Genomic DNA, 21496 nt, shown 5'->3' with positions numbered 1-21496 from the left:
CTTGGTGTGTTCATCTTTACTCAGATGGTGGAAGGAGACATTATTAAAGCTGTTGCTGAGGTAAGAACATCACTGTTCCTTGTGTTTACATGCCGATTTAACAAAGTTGTGCATCATTGCATTTTCAGTGAAACACAATCCTTATGAAAGTATTGCCTCATTAGAAAGGAATGAGAAGCTATGCGATAAAGGGATGTGTCACCACAACGGGAAACTGTAGAGATGAGGCTCCCGACTCATGGTGCTGAATGTGAATGTTACAGCACCACTGAGTGGACGGACAGAGCCCCACCCCTACAGCTTGTGGGCATGACGTGGAATGTGATCAGAGGTCAGCCACAAGGCTGTCAGGGCAGTTTACGGACAGCCACTACGCTGTCAGTCGAGCAGTTAATGGACAACCACGAGGTTTATAATAAATGTTTTTGGGTTAGATGGCGTTATTTATAAATGTGTCGTAACCCTCCACCACCCGACATGGCCAAACAGTAAAAAATGTCACGTTTACAAAGGGCAAATAGTTCACTACTTTAGCCCACCGGTGTGTTGAAGAGTGAATCAACATCATTTAAATTTGTTAGTACAATGTTTCGCTGGTAATTACATCCAGCATCATCGGGCAATTTGCCAGAATGGTCAGGCTCTCCTCTTGCTCCCGGTCTTAAATAGAGCAACAGCAGGGTGACGTCATAATTTAACTCACGAGGTTGTTATTTAAGGCAATTTCGAGAGTTGAAGAGTAGATAGAAATGGGTGAAATGGCAATTTGAGTTCAGTTAAGCCTGGAGAGGAGATTAAGTGGCTGGGTTGTGAGAGCTCAATAGGAAGTATATGAGTGAAAGTAAACAGGTTACCAATTGTTCCAATTGTGGGGCAGTTTCTTTTTCGAAATTGTATTACCCATTTGGGTTCAAACACACACGATTGTCAGAGTATTCTCTTACTGTTTATATAGTCAAATTTAGGTGACGTTACACATGAACAACAGCTTTGTCCAGACACAAACTGACTCAATGTGTGGCCATCTTGTCACCAAGGTGATGATGAAAATGATAACATTTTGTATGAAGAAGTAGAAAAGGCAATAAAAAATCTGAAGAAAAACAAAAGTCCAGAAGTGGATGGAATCAGCGGAGAAATTGTTAAAGCTGGAGGGAAGAAACTTATAAGGAAATCTATGGGCTATCCAAGCAAGTATGGAGAGAAGGGAAAATACTGGAGGAGTGGACAAAATCTATACTTGTCATCATACCCAAGAAAGGAGATCTCACCGATTGTAAAATTTACAGAACTATTGCACTAATGATCCACATGGGGAAGGGGTACTAATGAACGTATTATTAAATTGTATAAAAGCACAAACTGATCATTATTTGGCATATGAACGGGCAGGGTTTAGGAAAGATAGGAACACAGTACAGCAAATCTTGATGATATTTGAGAAAGCAAAGAGAAGAATAGGCTGGTTTACAACTGTTTCATAAATTTCCAGAAAGCATTAGATTTGATGAAGAAATATATATAACGTGGGCAACATTAAGATCATACGGAGTAGGGTAAAGACTGATACAGATTCTGCAGGATATAGGAGAAAGGTCAAAGTCAGCAGTAAAGTTTGGACAGGAAATAGAAGAATGGGTCCTAACAACTATAGGCATGTGACAGGGAGATCCACTATCACCAAACAACTTCGTTACAAACTTGAAAGAGTGATGGATGCCATTCAGGAAAATGGCACAGGAATATCTGTGCAAGCAGAAAGAATATATAATCTGAGATCTGCGGACGACATAGATCTCTCTGATGTAAGAAAGCTGCATAGTACTGCAGAAAAATCTTCATAAGCTGAATTAGCAGGAACGAATGAAGGACAGAGGATTAACGTGGACAAGACAAAGACGACGGTGTTCGGAAAGGAGGATATTAAGAAAGAATCAATACTAGAAAACAGCAAGATTGTGAATGAAAAGGATTTTGTATACTTGGGAAATCTACTGACATGGGACAACGACTGCATGAAAGACATAAGAGCGAGGATCGCAAAGCCAAAATGAGTAATGGCAGGATTGAATAACATCTAGAGAAGCAATCAATTCAGCAACCAAGACCAAACTGAACATTTTAAGAATATGCGTGTTCAGTACAGATTTGTATGCCTGCAAGACTTGGACATTGAAAAAGACTGACAGAGATGAGATATTGTCAATCAAAATGTATTGCTACAGAAGGATACTGCATCTAAGCTGGACCCAAAGGGTGACCAACATAGAAATAGAAAAAGGTTGCACGTAGAAGAAGAACTGGTGATGCAGGCAGTAATGACAGAGAAACAGTCACTATTAGGATACATATGTAGGATGGACAACAGGAACATTTAAATTGTGTTGTTTGGAAAAGTGGATGGAACCGGAAAGAGAGGAAGACCTAACAGATAATGGCTGAACTACGACATAGGAAATGTGTGCCAGAAAGATGTGGCACTACTTGAGCATATTGGCACAAGACAGAAGAAAGTGGAAACAAATGATGACATGTGCAGTGGACATCTACGGGCTATCTGCCTATGGATCGTGATTATGATGATGTACAAAAGCTTATCCAGAACACCAGTTTAAAATAACTGAATGTTTTGATTTAAAGCTTTTGTGACTGCAGTAATTCATATTCTTAGTTTTTTTCGGTAAAGTCACGTTGAAGAGAAACAACAAAATAATAAAATATATATAAAACAGTACAAAATTATCACGACGTTTCGACCATAACTCAAACGGTCGTCTTTAGGTGTGTTGGTTCGCATAAATTTATTTGTAAACGGCGCATTTATTTATTTATAAAAAACGTTAGCGCCACGCGCAACGATTTGGCAGTTTACCCAGGACTAGTCCACCTATATTCTGAAAAGAGGAGGGGGGAGACGAAATTTTTTATAATGTATACTGTCTGAAAGCCACTGTGAGCGTGAACAATCAATTAAGACCTGAAATGGTTTATCAAATCTTTCCAATGATTGCTAAGATAGAATCCATCTTCTCGGTTGACATTGTCTCTGTGCTTGTATATGTGGATAGCCTCATGAACGAATCTCTCATGGAAGCCAGATGGCTTACAAAGAACCTCTGTCTTGGAAAAGTCAATGGCATGTGAGCCTACTGAATTAGAACAATGATCTGCCACGGCCGAGGTGTTGGTCCTACCGTGTTTAAGGTCTGCTTTGTGTTCACGAATGCGGTCCGAGACATGTCGTTTGGTTTCTCCAATGTAACTACTACCACAGAGGCAACTTAGTTTGTAGACACCAGGGTATTGTATGTCCGGAATCACATCTTTTACAGACGGAACCAGATCACGGATTTTATGTAATGTGTTGAAACGGACCTGGATCTTGTGTTTATTCTAGATTTTGGAGATCTTTTTTGTGATCCCAGCAATGTAGGGTAAAGTGATGGTTTTGAAAGGCTCCTCAAGAGGGTTTTTCTTCATGGTTTGAGTGATAGCTTTGCGGATTGTATAGTCGGAGTAACCATTAGCCCTAAGAGCTTGGTGTACGTGCTTGAGTTCACTGCTTATGTGTTCCTGGTCGGATATGCATTGCACTCTATGATACAGAGTCTTGATGAGAAAATTATTCTGTGATGGATGGTGGTGGGAATCCGGTTTCAGATAAGCATCCGTATGGGTAGCTTTCCTGTAGACAGAGTGGCTCATTGAACCATCAGGTCTCTTTTTAATTAGGACATCCAAAAAATGTATCTTGCCATCTATTTCGACTTCCATGGTAAATCTAATTTCATCTCCCCCCTCCTCTTTTCAGAATATAGATGGACTAGTCCTGGGTAAACTGCCAAATCGTTGCGCGTGGCGCTAACGTTTTTTATAAATAAATAAATGCGCCGTTTAAAAATAAATTTATGCGAACCAACACACCTGAAGACGACCGTTTGAGTTATGGTCGAAACGTCGTGATAATTTTTTTATTGTTTGATATATATTTTATTATTTTGTTGTTTCTCTTCAACGTGACTTTACCGAAAAAAAACTAAGAATATGAATTCCTGCAGTCACGAAAGCTTTAAATCAAAATTTAATCACCTCTACGGGGAGGGTTTTCGCATAACTTTAAGATCCTTCAACAAACTCCGGGATAAGAAAGCTCAGCTGATCGAGTCTCTCACCTTCCTGAAGAGATGCCGCGATTCTGGGGTAATACCAATCGCATTTACACTGACCTCTGCTGCTGTAACTTCTTCTAATGCGAAACGAATTCTTTTCAAAACTAGCTTAGCTCTTATCTCAGAAAAAATCAGACTTATACGCACCGAACTAGATCAGTTAGACAAGACACTCTACAAATCACACTTATCATTGACGGCAACAATGTCCACATCGGATTGGGAACATGTAGACAATATGACTGCCTCTTCAGCTGCTACTATGTCGACCAAATGTAAGGAAAACCTGATTTCCAAATTTAACCTCCTCTTCAACAAAAGACCGGACCCACACACCAAAAAGTTAGACGTTAATAAAGTCGTAATTAATCGCAGTAACAGTTCTATTTCCGATGGTCTGAAATCCGTTTTAGCTAAAGGTCTAAACTTTGCAGTCACACCTAAACACATACCAGTTAATGATATAATTGCCCAAGTAGACGTTGCTCTCAGGGGCCTGGGTCACATCGCTGCAGACGTAGCAAGATCTGAAATCGCTGCAACCCTCAAAAACGCTAAGATGCCAGCTAGCAACCTCAGCAAAGATGAGCGTTTTGAATTATATAAATTAAAAAAGAGGAATGATATTGTAGTCCTCTCAGCTGACAAAGGCAATGCTACTGTCATCATGGATAAAATCGAATACAACAACAAAATTAAAGAATTACTCGACGATGGTAGTTATACAAAAATAAAAAGGGATCCCACCAACAGCCTCGTCACACAAACCAACAAAATAATTTCTGATTCAACTGCATTAATTGATCAATCTAAACAGTTTTCGTTGAAACCTTCTGCTGCCAGGCCACCAAGATTATACGGCTTACCAAAAATACATAAAGTAGATACACCCCTTCGTCCCATAGTCTCTACTATCGGCTCCCCCACCTACAAACTAGCTCGTTTTTTGTCTGAAATCCTGCGTCCTTTCACTGGAAAGACCACCTCTGCGGTACAAAATTCTACTCACCTGGTATCGACAATCAAGGGTATTTCCCTGTCCCCAGACGACCTGCTTGTCAGTTTTGATGTAGTTTCCTTATTCACCAAGGTTCCTGTACCTGACACCATTGCAATCATTGAAGACTTAGTTCATCAAGGACTAAACACTGAGGTACCCCCCCTGGTGAGACACTGTTTAACCAATACATACTTCACTTGGAATGGAACTTTCTACAAACAAACTGAGGGCACCCCAATGGGCTCCCCCCTTTCTCCAGTTATAGCTAACATTTTCATGGAGAAATTTGAGACTGACGCCATCCAGACTGCCACTCTGCGCCCAACCTTATGGAAGAGGTACGTGGATGACACTTTTGTCATCTGGCCACATGGCCGGCCTGCTCTAGACCAATTCTTCGACCACATCAATTCCATACACCCAGCCATCAGATTTACCATGGAAGTCGAAATAGATGGCAAGATACCTTTTTTGGATGTCCTAATTAAAAAGAGACCTGATGGTTCAATGAGCCACTCTGTCTACAGGAAAGCTACCCATACGGATGCTTATCTGAAACCGGATTCCCACCACCATCCATCACAGAAGAATTCTCTCATCAAGACTCTGTATCATAGAGCCCAATGCATATCCGACCAGGAACACATAAGCAGTGAACTCAAGCACGTACACCAAGCTCTTAGGGCTAATGGTTACTCCGACTATACAATCCGCAAAGCTATCACTCAAACCATGAAGAAAAACCCTCTTGAGGAGCCTTTCAAAACCATCACTTTACCCTACATTGCTGGGATCACAAAAAAGATCTCCAAAATCTTGAATAAACACAAGATCCAGGTCCGTTTCAACACATTACATAAAATCCGTGATCTGGTTCCGTCTGTAAAAGATGTGATTCCGGACATACAATGCCCTGGTGTCTACAAACTAAGTTGCCTCTGTGGTAGTAGTTACATTGGAGAAACCAAACGACATGTCTCGGACCGCATTCGTGAACACAAAGCAGACCTTAAACACGGTAGGACCAACACCTCGGCCGTGGCAGATCATTGTTCTAATTCAGTAGGCTCACATGCCATTGACTTTTCCAAGACAGAGGTTCTTTGTAAGCCATCTGGCTTCCATGAGAGATTCGTTCATGAGGCTATCCACATATACAAGCACAGAGACAATTTCAACCGAGAAGATGGATTCTATCTTAGCAATCATTGGAAAGATTTGATAAACCATTTCAGGTCTTAATTGATTGTTCACGCTCACAGTGGCTTTCAGACAGCATACATTATAAAAAATGTCGTCTCCCCCCTCCTCTTTTCAGAATATAGGTGGACTAGTCCTGGGTAAACTGCCAAATCGTTGCGCGTGGCGCTAACGTTTTTTATAAATAAATAAATGCGCCGTTTAAAAATACATTTATGCGAACCAACACACCTGAAGACGACCGTTTGAGTTATGGTCGAAACGTCGTGAGAATTTTTTATTGTTTTATATATATTTTATTATTTTGTTGTTTCTCTTCAACGTGACTTTACCGAAAAAAAACTAAGAATATAACTGAATGTGTTGCCTTTTTTTGCATTTAGACCACCAATTCAAAGGGTTAAGAAATGTGGTTAAGGCTGAGAGCTTTTGCACAATCAATGCACACCCTTGTCTATTCTTAGATCTGTTTGTTTCCAGCCTGTATTAATGTCATGATTAGTTTTCTTGTTAAAGCAGATTTTTATTGTTTAACAGGGCACACACCATTACTGTATCCTACAGGCATAGGTCTATTTTCACTTGAGCTGGGTTAACTTTATCAGTAACATATATTGCCTAGTTTAACGACATGTTGAGAAGTGAGAAATAGCACTGATTGTGATGAAATACAGGCAATAGCACTGACTCCATGATGAAATACAGGCAATAGCACTGACTGAGATGAAATACAGGCAATAGCACTGACTACAAGATGAAATACAGGCAATAGCACTGACTACAAGATGAAATACAGGCAATAGCACTGACTGCAAGATCAAATAAGGCAATAGCACTGACTACAAGATGAAATACACGCAATAGTACTAACTACAAGATGAAATACACGCAATAGCACTGACTACAAGATGAAATACAGGCAATAGCACTGACTACAAGATGAAATACAGGCAATAGCACTGACTACAAGATGAAATACAGGCAATAGCACTGACTGCAAGATCAAATAAGGCAATAGCACTGACTACAAGATGAAATACACGCAATAGTACTGACTACAAGATGAAATACAGGCAATAGCACTGACTACAAGATCAAATAAGGCAATAGCACTGACTACAAGATGAAATACAGGCAATATCACTGACTGCAAGATCAAATAAGGCAATAGCACTGACTGCAAGATGAAATACAGGCAATAACACTGACCTGCCATCAAGACTGCAGGTCAAAAGTGCAACTTTATGGAGCGTGGGCTTCATGAGATTGCTTTGTTACTTTTTAAAAATACTTTCCACAGTTTTTTATTCTCATTAGTGAAATGTAAATTGTCAAATTTTGTCTTTTCAGACGGCCGTGCTTGTTCCATCATTGAAAGCGCATGTCCTAAAGGTGAGTGTCATTGCTCCTGTTTGAAAAACTCGATTCCGAGAAGGGCACAGGCAATAGCACTTGGCTTAGCAATGAGATACAGTATTCCCTCGTTATTCGCGAGGGATATATTCTAGAGATGCTTGTGAATAGCAAATTTCATGGATATTGATATTAGGCTACATAAAACACGTTCCTTCAGAGTGGGCAGGTAGGAACTTAGTTGGACAGCGCATTCGTGCGATCCGTGTTGGATACCGTAGTCGTATTGGAGGTTATAGGTGTTACTATTGCATCTAATGATAATTCTTGATTTATTGCTGATGTTGGTCATTAAGTTCATGCAGCTGCTGCAGCAGGTCGCGCCTGTGCTGTGACGCTGCCTCTTGCGTGTGCCACGTGCGCCAATCCACCTGACCTGGTCCTTGAATGGCCACGATGCCGTCGTAATCGCGCACCAGGTGCATGGTGTTGAGCAGGGCGTAGACGCCACAGTCGTAGCCGTTTGGTTGCTGCGGCACAAGCACCGTGGCGATCGCCACCGGCGTGATTGCCGGTTCGGTGCGCACGACCCGGGCCACCACCGCGCTGGCGAAGGCCGCGATGCTCTTGGCGTTGCGCGACTGCCCCCCCCCCCCGTGCAGCCATTCAGTCTAACAGCATGGCAGTCGACCTTGTGCCAAAACTCCAATTATGCGGATGGAATTCCGGATATGCACGACAGACAGACAAATAATCCCTGGTGGGCAGCGTGGAACCTGTTGTTCCTACCTGTATAATCTAATAAAATTATCACTGAAACACAAGCAATAGCACTGGCTTACCACTGAGATACAAGCAACAGCGCTGACTTACTAGTGAGACAAGCAACATCACTGGCTTACCACTGACACACAGGGAACAGCACTGACTTACCACTGACACACAATCAACAGCACTTACCACTGACACACAAGCAACAGCACTGGCTTACCACTGACACACAGGGAACAGCACTGACTTACCACTGACACACAATCAACAGCACTCACTTACCACTGACACACAAGCAACAGCACTGGCTTACCACTGACACAAGCAATAGCACTGGCTTACCACTGACACAAGCAACAGCACTGACTTACCACTGGCACACAAGCAACAGCACTGGTTTACCACTGACACACAAGCAACAGCACTCACTTACCATTGACACACAAGCAACAGCACTGGCTTACCACTGACACAAGCAATAGCACTGGCTTACCACTGACACAAGCAACAGCACTGGCTTACCACTGACACACAAGCAACAGCACTGACTTACCACTGACACACAAGCAACAGCACTGATTTACCACTGACACACAAGCAATAGCACTGACTTACCACTGACACACAAGCAACAGCACTGGCTTACCATTGACACAAGCAATAGCGCTGTCTTACCACTGACACACAGGCAACAGCACTGGCTTACCACTGACACACAAGCAATAACACTGGCTTACCTTTGACACAAGTAACAGCACTGGCTTACCATTGAGACTGCAGGTCAATCGCGTGACTTTCTGCAGTGGTGTCTTGACAAGTTTGGTTCCGTGATATGTTTTAGTTATTTGTTTAAACCTCGTTATTTGGATGTGAATTTCCCTAAATTTTACATTTTATTTCCAGACGGCCATGCTTGCACCCACGTTGAAAGCGCCTGTCCCAGAGGTAGGTGTCATTGCACTGGCTTGAAAGAAGCCCACTGCTAAAAAAACAGAGGCTAGATGTTGTCACCTTTTACATTCGGCACAATACTTTATTCCTCAAGACTTAGTGAATTGCATTTGCTTGAAAAGGTGAACGCAAGTGACCACTTATGGGCACACAACTGCTTGTTATTTGGCACATTTTTCTGTGACTTATAGAACTTTGGCATTCACGCTTAAGAATCATGACGCATTAAAACTAAACACATTGTGGGCGCCGCGGTGGCGAGGTGTTAACTAACTCACATGGTATACAGGAGGTCGTGGGTTCGATGCCGACCCTGGCGCCTGTATATTTGGAGTTTGCATGTTCTCCCCGTGGTCGTGTGGATTTTTATCTAGGTCTTCCAGTTTGTCTCTCCACAATTAGAAACTTCATTTGTGTCAGGTTGCTTCTGAAAAAGAGCTATATACCGAGTAAAATAAAAAGAGTATCGTATATTTTTTTCCGTTAGAGTAAAAACCACCTTTCTTAACAAAATTCTACTGCAGCCAGATGGTGTGGATTTACATTGCTAACCAATGGAGCTCCTTCAGAGCCACACAGGACACAGCGTAGTTCTGCTGGATTTGCTCTGATTGTATGTCTTCTATTTCTACAGGTGAAAGCAAAGGCAGAGGCAACAAAGCAAGGTACGTACTTGTCACATCGACTTTGTTGGGCATACAGCTCTTTCATTAGAAGTGTTTCTGCCACGTTTCAGTCTGACACACTGTGCTTTGCACAGAGGCTGTGCACGGCACTTGTGTGAAGGACATGCACGGCATGCGACGCAGGTGCAGCGCTGTAATCTGTGAGTCATTGTGGCCCTCTGCTCATCACTGGCAACCGTATTCTCTTACAGACTCTTGGGGCTGCGCTATCATGTAGCGCCAGCGGGCCGTGACCACACGCTGAGCGCAACTTGCCCGGCACGAAGAGATCTTCTGGAATGGGGCGTCACCACCGCTCATATTCACTTTACAATTCAATAATCTTGAGCATAGGTGTTATTTTACGCAATCCTTTTTGCTCCACTGAACGTGATTTGTTCTTCTTAAAATGTTTAAATATTATTAGATTTTTACATTGTAATGGCTTCATCATGAAAATGGGGAATAATGATGTGTTAATAATTGTCTATACATAATTACACACACTTCACACTCGTGATTAGTAGTTACACATATCACAATAATATAAATGTTAGTTTCATGTCCTTTAGCAAAAGCACTTTTGGAAAATGTCTTTGCTCTTGAGTCGCTCATAAACAGTAATTAGAACAAACAGCCAAATCGAGATCCAAACATCGCCCCTGCTGGCGTTGACACTGGTGTAACCGTCAGAACATCAGCCAGCCACTGCGCACATCCCCTTCATGAAGGAAAACTTAAATACAAGCCACAGTGCGACTGTGGCCATGCATCCCAAACTATGGACCACAGACTAAACCACTGTGGTCTGCACTCCGTCAATGGAGGAGTAATTAAAAACGACACCAACTCTCTCTATAATCCCTAATGTGGCTAGCAGACCTTGATATTGGCATTCAGCACTTGAACATAGTTGCATAAGCATGAACAGTTTACATACATTTATTGCCAAATTATTTTTATTGCAAAAACAGACAATGGGAAGATTTGCTGTCAGGGCAGTGTTACAGTCAGCTCAATCACAGGGGATGCACAACGTCCTAGGGGAGTGTGTTGCACGCATCTCCCTGGAATGTTTGGTCATTATGTTTTGCAGTGCCCATTACATGGAATTAGTGGAGCCCCAATATACCCTGTAAACAAAGAATGCCCAGGTTATGTAAAATAGCTCGGGTGACTGGCAGAGTGCACACGCCCGGCTTGCTTACTACAGGTGGCGGTGATCAAGCCCCACAGGGCACCGCGTTCACTGCTCACACCCCAAACGTGCACTGAGCTCGTGCTGTGCACAGGACTCACGATGAGTTCAGCACGCAGCACAAATGTGTTCCTGGTCCCGTCATTCGTTATCTTCCTCTTAACCATTTACTCAGTATCAGTTTCAGATTCTCTCTGAATATCACATGACAATCCAAGCCTGCATGCAGGTTATGACAGGGCATGCTTGTGCGTGTACATGAGGGAGTCTGCTAATATTAAAAACCTAATCCCAAATGCTCCTGCCATCCCATTAACATTGCAGATGGTAGATAATGACTCTGCTAATGCATAAATAGCAGGAATAGAAAACCTGTGTGTTCTGTGTTTTAGTTACACGTTGACCGTGTGCGTTGTTGCGCTTTCTGCAAATTGAAATTGATAATGTGCAAATTGACGTAACTCGGTATACCACAGCTACTGTGATTAACAAAACCTCTTGAATGCAATTTGCCATTTTCTACAAAGTGAATACCATTGTCATATGCATATAAATAGTTGTAAGATGAATGATATTTACACTATATATTGTACTCCTGATTTTAAATAACTGAATTTTACAATTATAACAGCAAACTTTAGGGGATACATAGGGGTATACCGATTCATTGATTAAAATCGATCCCTATATTTAAGATATGTATCAAGTTTTGTGGGTATAAATTCTGGTTATATTTAAATAATGTTATCACTACAGAGAATACAATTAAATCATACTTTAGTCTACATGCAGCACACGGGCCAAATATGAATCGACGTGTTCATTACATTGTGACATAAGTGAGATGTTTAATCGAGTCGCCAAGGCAGTGAATACTGTTAACGCCCGTGTTTCTTATAGTATACGCCTGCTGAGTAACCTGTATCGCTCAAAAGAGCCATTCGATGCCGATTGGTCATGAATCGCAATCCGCAGCACCCAAAGCCGTGACACCCACGGCTCGAGTGGCACTCCCAGAGCCGCGTCGCCGGTGGCAGCAGCGGCTGAGGGAGGAGTTGATGCGGCCGGTCCCATCTCTCCCTCTCGGCTCCTCCACATCCCCGCATGGAGCCGTGGTGTAGGGCCGCGGTGTGCTGCTGGATCCGATGCAGCACAACTTGTGCAGTATGCCTGGCGATAAATGCAACACACCTTCACCGTCTCATTAGTGATTTGTATCGTGCCAGGGCACACGTTTTAGATGGATAATTATGCTTACAATTTATATTTGGAATATTGTGCATGCATTGTACTGGGACAGCTTCTTAAACATAATGAGGAATTGACTTTTTGATACCTGGACTAGAGCTCAAAGTTGCGTGTGTCTTGTAGGGTGTGTAGCGTCACCATTGGTGCTCGAGCCGAATTACCACCTGAGATTAAATAATAAAACAACCCAGACAACACACTCAATGTGGATTTTGACTCGGGCTAGTGGCGCTGCCTGCCCCTTGCTGTGGTCCACTGGCACCCAGCTCCCACTCCCCACCTCCGCGTGCCCCCAGTTTACACCGCTCACACCGTCACGGTCATCGTGACCTCCATGGCCACAGCGTCACCCAGTCCCACTTCCCTGCCCGAGTCGTCCCTGGGAGCTCTACCCAGGGGACCCTGCAGAACGGACGCGCACGTTTATTAATCTCAGCCAACACCTCCATCCCCATTCATCCACAGACACTGTCCCCTCTCGTGACGGGAGAGCGTCTTCTGTGGCTTCGTTATATGTCGATGAGTTATACACAGTTGTGATGCCACGCACCATTGTCTCCTGAGGTTTGTGAGTCATTGAGACTGCCCTAAAGTGTCCCTGTTTATTGACCACTCTTCACTGAAGTGATTAGGCATGGTCCTTTGAAATGTACCTAAAACACCCCTCTTTTAAATACGGAACTGTCAATCTCAATGCTCCAGTGGCCTGTGTCTCCCCCCCTCCCTCCCTTCGTCTTTATCAGCAGGCCCTTGTGTGGGGCGAGCGAGAGCAAAAGGTGGCAACGAGCAATCCAAACCCCACTGCTCGCTTCGAGAAGGAGATGCCTCTAGTTCATGGTTCTGGTAACTCACATTGGCAGTGTTCCGGTCTCCTGTCGAGCCCACTCATTCGTTTTGAAGTGGCTGCAGGATTTGCAGCTCTTTGTTAATCCAAACGAGGGCATGAAGAGCTCACGTCTGACAGGAGAGACGCTGTGGCGACGATTACAATAATTACCAGAACTGTACATTACTGGCATCTTTAGCAGCCTATGGTAGGGTTTGGTTTCCATCTAAGCACCAATGAACAGACTACGTTCCCTACAAGACATTGGAAATAATTTTTAAATATTAACAGAAAAAACACGGTTTCTTGGCACGTTGTTTCCCAGTATGCTGTGTGCTAGTACAGTACGTGAAATGTGTTGTTTTCATGGCAAACAGGCAAAGTAGTTTATTAAGGAATTGATTCAGATTGTATTTTATAAACGTGCTTTATGTTGGCCAAAAACAGCTATAACGCTTTATGCAAACAGGCAAAATAGTTTATTAAGGAATTGATTCAGATTGTGTTTTTATAAACGTGCTTTATGTTGGCCAAAAACAGCTATAACGCTTTATGCAAACAGGCAAAGTAGTTTATTAAGGAATTGATTCAGATTGTATTTCTATAAACGTGCTTTATGTTGGCCAAAAACAGTTATAACGCTATATGCAGCTCACTCAGATTCAGTGATGGCACAGGGTCCACTCAGCTCCCTGCACACAGGCGCAGTCCCACTCGAGCTGCTGCTGCTGCTGGGGCGCCGGCTGTGAGCCCTGGCAAGGGAGCAGCCTCTGGCGTCTGCAGAGACAGGAGCCACATTCACTTGACATCTCCATTCGCCTAACGTGCGGTTCCCAATAGAACTGCGCGGGCCGTGGGTCGCGCACCACACCACATGAGTGCACAGCTCTCCAGCCATCCCCCAGCACGCGCGCTGCACCGCTGCCTCAGCGCGGCGATTGACACCTGTGGCAGCTCCGCAGGGCTCACCCTGAGGTGTCGCTACTTGAAGTGCAGCTACACTGGACGATTCTGCTGCTGCTGTTGGTGACGCCAGAGTGGGAGTCGCCCTCGCTTAGCACGAGGCAGAGAAGGGAAGCTGCTGGGAGCTGCTGCTAGGCCATGTGACCACGACCATTGTCACGCGCGTGCAGCCAATTGATAGAGCAGCAACACTTGTAGGGCAGTGGAGAAACGTGTGACCGTATTACACACACACACGTTTTGAAGGACATTGTTTGCATTCTATAATGGCGAGGGGCGACTGGACGAACCAAGTGTTGTCATCTCTCAGGGTGCGATCACGAGCCGTGGCTGCCTCGTGGCTCCGCGATGGTCACACCACCGCCTTGCGCTCCACTCAGTGCCGCTGCTGCTTCTCACTGTGCTGGAGCACCACAGCACTGCATGCGAGTGATGCCTCACTAAGCACACCACTCAATGTTTTTTTTTGTAATGTTGGATGTCATTTTATATGTTCCAATAAAATTCGATGACGTACCCATTTTTGAAAAGGCTGGATATGTCGTTTCCGACGTCATCGCTGGCCAGGCACGTGACGAGCACGCGGCTCGCAACGTGGCAGTCGCCACCGAGCGTGGCCGCAGGCCGGCGGGGCCCCTCACGTGGGGTGCGCGCAGATGACTCGGCACCGCGTGCGGACAGACCGCGATGCTGCCCTCATCTCTCGCAAAGATAAAAGCCGTGGTTTATTTGTAATCACATTTCATAGCGATAGCAGGAATACAAGTTGCATAGTAATCCCCGCGCGTTTTGTATTAATGTGTAGTGGAGTAGGAAGGTGCGTAGCACAAACAGCGTGATTAAGTCACGTAGGTAAAACAAATTAAAATAAATTGAACTAAAATGAAAGATAATTTAAACACGACGTTTCGGAGGCAAAGCAAGCTTCCGTCTTCAGGTGGGACCAGTCACAGCAAAATCGCTGCACCAAGTGGTGAGGTTCTGGGAACCTCGAGCTTAAATACAGGTTGAGGGGGGGGGTGTGGGAGCTGAGTTAATCCGTCTTTTGTTGTGTAGATGGGTCATTGTGTGTGTGCAATATAAACGGGAAAAAAATAGAAGAAAATTAAAGAAGATCGTCGAGGATGTGCTGTACAGGGGCAGGGTTCTTTGTAAACCTACAGGTTATCACCAAAGATTTGTCCACGAAGCCATTCAGATATACAAACACAGGCATAACTTCAACCGAGAGGATGGTTTCAAATTAAGCAACCACTGGAAAGACGTTTTAAATCATACCAAACGTTAACTAATTTCTAACAGCAATTTCAAGCAGTGGTATACCAAACATTTTTTTCTGAACTTTTCTATTTCCCTTTTTTCTACTGGCCTCGTACAGCACATCATCGACGATCATCTTTAATTTTCTTCTATTTTTTCCCGTTTATATTGCACACACACAATGACCCATCTACACAACAAAAGACGGATTAACTCAGCTCCGCACTCCACTAAAGTCCCCTACATGGCCCCTCTCACACCCCCCCCCCCATCCTCAACCTGTATTTAAGCTCGAGGTTCCCAGAACCTCACCACTTGGTGCAGCGATTTTGCTGTGACTGGTCCCACCTGAAGACGGAAGCTTGCTTTGCCTCCGAAACGTCGTGTTTTAATTGTTTCTTTCATTTTAGTTCAATTTATTTTTAATTGTTTTGCCTACGTGACTTTACCGAATAGAACCAAAGAGTATGAATCCTTGCAGTCACGAAAGCTTCAAATCTAGAATGTACGGGTTATCTTGGATCAGCCTGTAGTGAAGGCAAATACAGTGCAGGTTATGTTGGGGCAATTAAGCTGGGGTAGCCGTGGACGGCTGTGATTGGTTGGTGCTGTTGCCGGGGCTGGAGAGGCGTCTGGAAGTCTGGCGAGAAACAGATGACGGTCACGCGGAGTGCCGTTGGGACGCGGGTTAATTAATTGGGGGTGTAATGAGAGCGGGTATAAGAGCGGGAGTCGGTGTCAACAGAGTTGAGTTGAAGAGCGGAGAGCTTAGGAGAGTTGGAGTGAAGAGTTGAAGGGTGGAGTTGCTGAGTGCAAAGACGCTGTGTGAAGTCACTGTGTGCTAAGTGGCTGTGTGCGAAGACGCTGTGTGTGAAGAAGAGAATAGCCAGCAGTGGAGAGAGCGTAGTGATAGCGGAGCTGAAGAAGAGAACAGCCAGCAGTGGAGAGAGCGTAGTGACGGTGATAGCGGTGAACAGAGACGAAGCAGTTAGCAGTGGAGTGAGCATAGTGACGGTGATAGCGGTGAACAGAGACGAAGCAGTTAGCAGTGGAGAGAACATAGCGACGGTGATAGCGGAGAGTGGAGACGAAGAAGTTAGCGGCGGAGTAAGCGAAGTAATCGTGGGAAGTAAGCGAAGTAATCGTGGGGAGTGGAGAGACAAAGGTGGCGAGCGAGTCGAGTGAAGCACGGCGAGCGAGCCGTGGCGACCAGGATACTGTGGAATGTGGAGGACATGCTGAGAGTTTTAAATAAAGCGGTGTTCGAAGAAAGACAGTTGTCCGAGTGAAATCGAACACTATAAATGTATGAACGTAATGTTATTTTAGGCTTAATTTAACATTTATTTTAAGACAATACAGCGAAATCCAGCAATCCGCGAATCCCTGTAATGTGTGGATTATAATCAGCGGTGTTGTGACTCCTCGTGGCACGCCACGGTGGATTGAATTCGCTATGCGGACCGCGAACTGTGGTCTGTAGCAGTGGGCGAGGCGAACGGGAAGCCACCGATTGGAGCTGCAGGGAGAATGCGGAGGTAAGTTTTTAATTGAGCAATTTGTATTGTTTTGTTTATGTTGCACAGACCAGCTGTGCTGACATGATTTGAGGAGAAAGTTATTTTTGTATTTTTATACTGGGATATCTAATCTGAAAAAATGCAAACAATCCTTTAAGATATACCCATGTGTGTTGGTTTCCAACCTCTAAATTCGTGAATACACAGCGGATAACTTTATCCATTAGCCACGTGCCTTGCTTTCGCTATAATCCGCACAAGTGTCGTCAATGTTGTTGTGGAGCACTGTATTGGTATCGCGTATGGCTCATTCATCTCAAACTCCGCGGGCACACCGCGTCAGCGCAAACCTTCGTGCCCTGGAGACAAGTCGAGCCGCGCGGGGGTGGCTGTGCGTCACAGGATCCTCGAGGTGGTCCCCCCAGATCACCACGGAGTTTTTCATTCCTGCTCTATCTCTAAGTAACTCTATATGTCGTGTTGTTTGTTAACGTTTATTGTTTTATATATACTTAGACATTATCAGAATATAACAATTTACTTAAAAAAAACATTTTGAAAGCTTTTGCAATTGCTGGCGGAAAGGTCTTCGTTATGGCACGCTCTAGACTAAGCGAGTATATTGTCTACTCTTCCACGTCGGAAAGATCTGTTGGAAAACGTGGGTGTACCCACGCTTTACCCCACCACACTCGACTTGCCCATCGACTAACTGCGATGGTGAACTCATTTATACTTCTGTGTGGACTGAGGGTTTTTTTGAGGGATTGTTTGAGGGGTTATTTTAGGGGTTATTAGAGGGGTTAGTTGAGGGGTTATTAGAGGGTGTATTTGAGAGGTTTTTTGAGAAACCATGTCCGTTTTAACTGCCACGGCGGGAGATGAAATCTAACCAGCGACCTTGTAATGCTTTAAATGTCAATGTTCGTGTTCTTATGCATTATTTTGCGTCTGACCAGATCACCTGTTTTGTGGCCGATCTTGTCATATCTGGGGAGCTAAGCACGATTGAGCCTGAATGGGTGCACGGGTGACCACCATGTGCAAACGGAGAGGCGTAATAGGCGTTGTGGGCTGTCGAGGGTGGTGCAGTCAAAACCCAGCGTTGGTCTGCGTGCCCCCACCTTCAGGTCCACTGGGCGGCAGGGTTGCACAGTGGTAACGCTTCTGTGCCTCGCAGGAGGAAGGCTCTCGGTTACATTACTGGCTCTGTGTGCCTTTGTGTGTGGAGTGTGGACGTCCTCTCCCTGTTCTGCACGGGTTTCCTCCAGCTTCTCTGGTTTTGTTCTAAAGCCAAAACTGAAATCAACCAAACGTTCCAATGCTGAACAGAATACAAATAACTCACTTGGGATTATAAAGAGCAGCAACATCACCCCCGAGTCCAAACACTTTGCAGGCCCCTCCTGATAAAAAGAGTATTGAGGCTCAGTGAGGCTCAGTGAGCAGAGACTGGAAACATTCCATCAGTGCAACGAATAAGAACCTCTCTTGTCATGTATTCTTTATCGTTTTTACTTCATTTATTTCAACTCAAGAAGGCAAAAAAAAAGCTTGAACGCAACTGCTCTATTCAGTAATACAATTCCTTAATTGTGTTGACATTGAAAAACTGCAAACTGAATTAGTGATATAATTTACATGGATATCTTAAGAGAGGATTGACATCATAGCATACATTTTAACGTGTTATCGGTGTAACATTGTTGTTAAAGCATAACAAATATGAAGTTGTATTTTAATTGTTTATATTCGTTTAATTGCAGTGTGTTTAGACAGCACGCATTCATCTAACGGACAAAGAAAGACGGATCCCTCCACTCTGATATTCCCACGCGGCACGGTCCCAGCTACTTGCTTCTACCTTGCCCAGCTGCACCAGTCCGTCCCGCTGTGGTTCTGCAGCAGAGCTGGGATATCCAAATTCTTAAGTCATCAAATACTCGACCGACATTCAGTAAAGCTATTGATTATTTTCGTAATCAACGACTGACCTGGATGTCGCTCCGCTTTACTCGTGTGATTGAATAACAGGAAAATAGTTGGAAAATGTTTTACCTCTGTACCCACGTGTGCCGCTGGACGGGACGTGTCTGGCAAAGGCTTTATGACTTCATCTTGATCCTCAGCCGTGTCACGCTAGGCGTGGTTTGTCGCAGAACTGCAACAATTTGGTGGAGAGTGTTGTAGTTATAGAAGCAAGATTAAAAAAAAACTGTCGATAAATCATTTAATTTGCAATCTCAATGTGGAATTTTAATATTGAGATACACAAAACCGAAATATGCAATTGAGAACTGTTTTAAGAAATGACATCAAGAACAAGAGAAAAGCATTACAACCCCGATTGTTTATTGACATTGCTCCGTACCTCACCGATATTTTTCATCTCGAAGAACTTCACTTAACCATTGCATCCAAAGTTCAAACGGCTTGATAGTCGCCACAACACAGACATAGTGGCCTACTTCACTGTGTTGGTACACAGTGAGCCAACGCAGTCGTGAGGACTCCACATTCACCAGGGGCCAGGTTCTCCGGACCGCTACCACAAAGTGGCGCACGTTCTATCAATGCCGGGAGGTCAAATGGCCATCGCCTCTTCACGCCGATGATGATTCCCATTTGGAAACATTCAATATATTCTCAACACTGTGCTTGAACATAGCAGTCTCTAGCGGCTGTGAATGGGTCACTCGAACGTAGTATATATCATATAGGAAATGTAAAACATTTATTATGCAACTCGATGTGTCCTGCGAGGTACAGGAAGTGACGTCATAATTGCCGTGTGTTGTGGCTGCTTTGTCCTCATGGACCTCAAAGCGCAGTACACAAGTTACAGTCACTGTACTCACAACGCGTTCCCAGACACCGCGACCCGTAGAGCATGGGAGACCACAAAGCCCTCGCTTCTCTCCATAAACCACAGCAGAGTGGAAGTGAGAAGCGTCTCTTACCAACAGGGCATTCTAGGGTCTTGGTCCTTCCAAGACAACAGCTCTGGACCCATCAAAGTGCCAACGCATGGGCTCTCAGATTCCACATCGGAGTATAGGTCACTGGGTGTTCTTCATACTTGGGGTGGAGTGGTGGTGCAGTGGTTTGCGCACTGAACTATGGGTGTGATTCATGGTTGTGGCTAACATCAGTGGTGAGTGATATCTGAACCGGTCCTGGGCTCTCGCGTCACTAACCCACACCGGTCAGCATGGTGAAGCATGGTCCAACAATCCCCTTGACCGACACCGTGTGTTGAGGCCTTCATCCAACAGTGAATTTACATGAGGCGGTACTTTATTATTCTTTAAACGTTTTAAGGAGTTCCGTGACATCATCTTCCAGGGCTGTTATCTGACAAAAGGCATTGCGTGTTCACTGTGAGAGTGTTGGATGAAAGTTCTTTAGAGCTCATCGGATCCTTAAACACAATACTGAAGATGCTGCTCTGTCTCTGCAACTGCATCAAGTCGGCTTGCCGTGCATTCAGAAACACGCGTTTAGTGCTGCAGACTCAGGGAAGAAACTCTGTCACACACTTAATACATCCTCCTACACTGAATACAAATATTCGCAAAATTCTCCCGTGAAATATTGGGTGGCTGGCTGGATGATGACAACCGATGCAGACCGACACAGATGACGTGGATGTGTGACTGTGATGCCGCGTGGGCACGTGGTGCATTCGCACGAGCAACACACTCAACTCATTCTTCATCAATAATAACCTTGCCTTCAAGGAAAACAAACGGATAATAGGCGACGTTTTGGGCTGTGGCCCTCCTGTGATGTGGCCCTTCTTCATCATGGCTCTGCTAAGAAGAAGAAGAAGGGGCCGTTTCCTCAAAACAGGGCTAATGTTTTACTGTTCAGGGCAGTAATTTATCAATGTGTTGAGTTTTTTCAAATAACACGCGGATGACGAAGTGCACACGACTGAGACTGTAACCGCGTTTTATTGCTCTGCAGATGTTGTTCTGTGTGCAGGGGGGATCACAGCGCGCGTGTTGTGAGGAGCGGTGGTGCAGTCGTTAGCACACTGACTTCGAACCCGGCGGCCCGAGTTTCAATCTCACTCAAGAACTCCTGGTCCTCCCCTAGGTCGACTCAGCGTTAAATGAGTGCCTGGTGCGTTGTATAAAACATCAGCGCTGGGGAGACAAAGGCGGCCATGCGTGGTTCTGGCCACCTACTCCCTCGTGTATTGTACCTGCCTTAATAGGTGCTCGCTTACATAACTTGCCCTTACAGCCTGTTAAAAGGCTATGTTGAGGGTCGTTGTCTTTATATTGTGTGCGTGTGCCAAGCGGGTGGTCAGAATTAACGCCCGCAACTGATTTCTCAATCACCACATCTCTTAGAAATCCTCTTT

General features: G+C 44.5%; 1 protein-coding gene across 1 annotated transcript in view; it reads left to right on the top strand.

The window, feature by feature from the left end:
- LOC116941453 (uncharacterized) overlaps positions 1 to 14860 on the top strand; it is a 176782-nt gene extending 161922 nt beyond the window's left edge. Inside the window, exons 28-32 of the mRNA XM_076054086.1 lie at positions 25 to 60; positions 7720 to 7761; positions 9397 to 9438; positions 10079 to 10109; positions 10322 to 14860. Of these exons, the coding sequence (XP_075910201.1) occupies positions 25 to 60; positions 7720 to 7761; positions 9397 to 9438; positions 10079 to 10109; positions 10322 to 10347 (177 nt within the window). The 3' untranslated portion in view covers positions 10348 to 14860. The remainder of the gene's footprint in view (positions 1 to 24; positions 61 to 7719; positions 7762 to 9396; positions 9439 to 10078; positions 10110 to 10321) is intronic.
- The last annotated feature ends 6636 nt before the right edge of the window (positions 14861 to 21496 follow it).

Source organism: Petromyzon marinus, chromosome 1 (assembly GCF_048934315.1).
Source record: "Petromyzon marinus isolate PM22_M1 ecotype Great Lakes invasive population chromosome 1, UKy_Petmar_22M1.pri1.0, whole genome shotgun sequence".
Classification (NCBI taxonomy): Eukaryota; Metazoa; Chordata; class Hyperoartia; order Petromyzontiformes; family Petromyzontidae; genus Petromyzon; species Petromyzon marinus.
The sequence above is the reverse complement of the archived record's forward strand: the minus strand, read 5'-3'. Positions and strand labels throughout refer to the sequence as shown.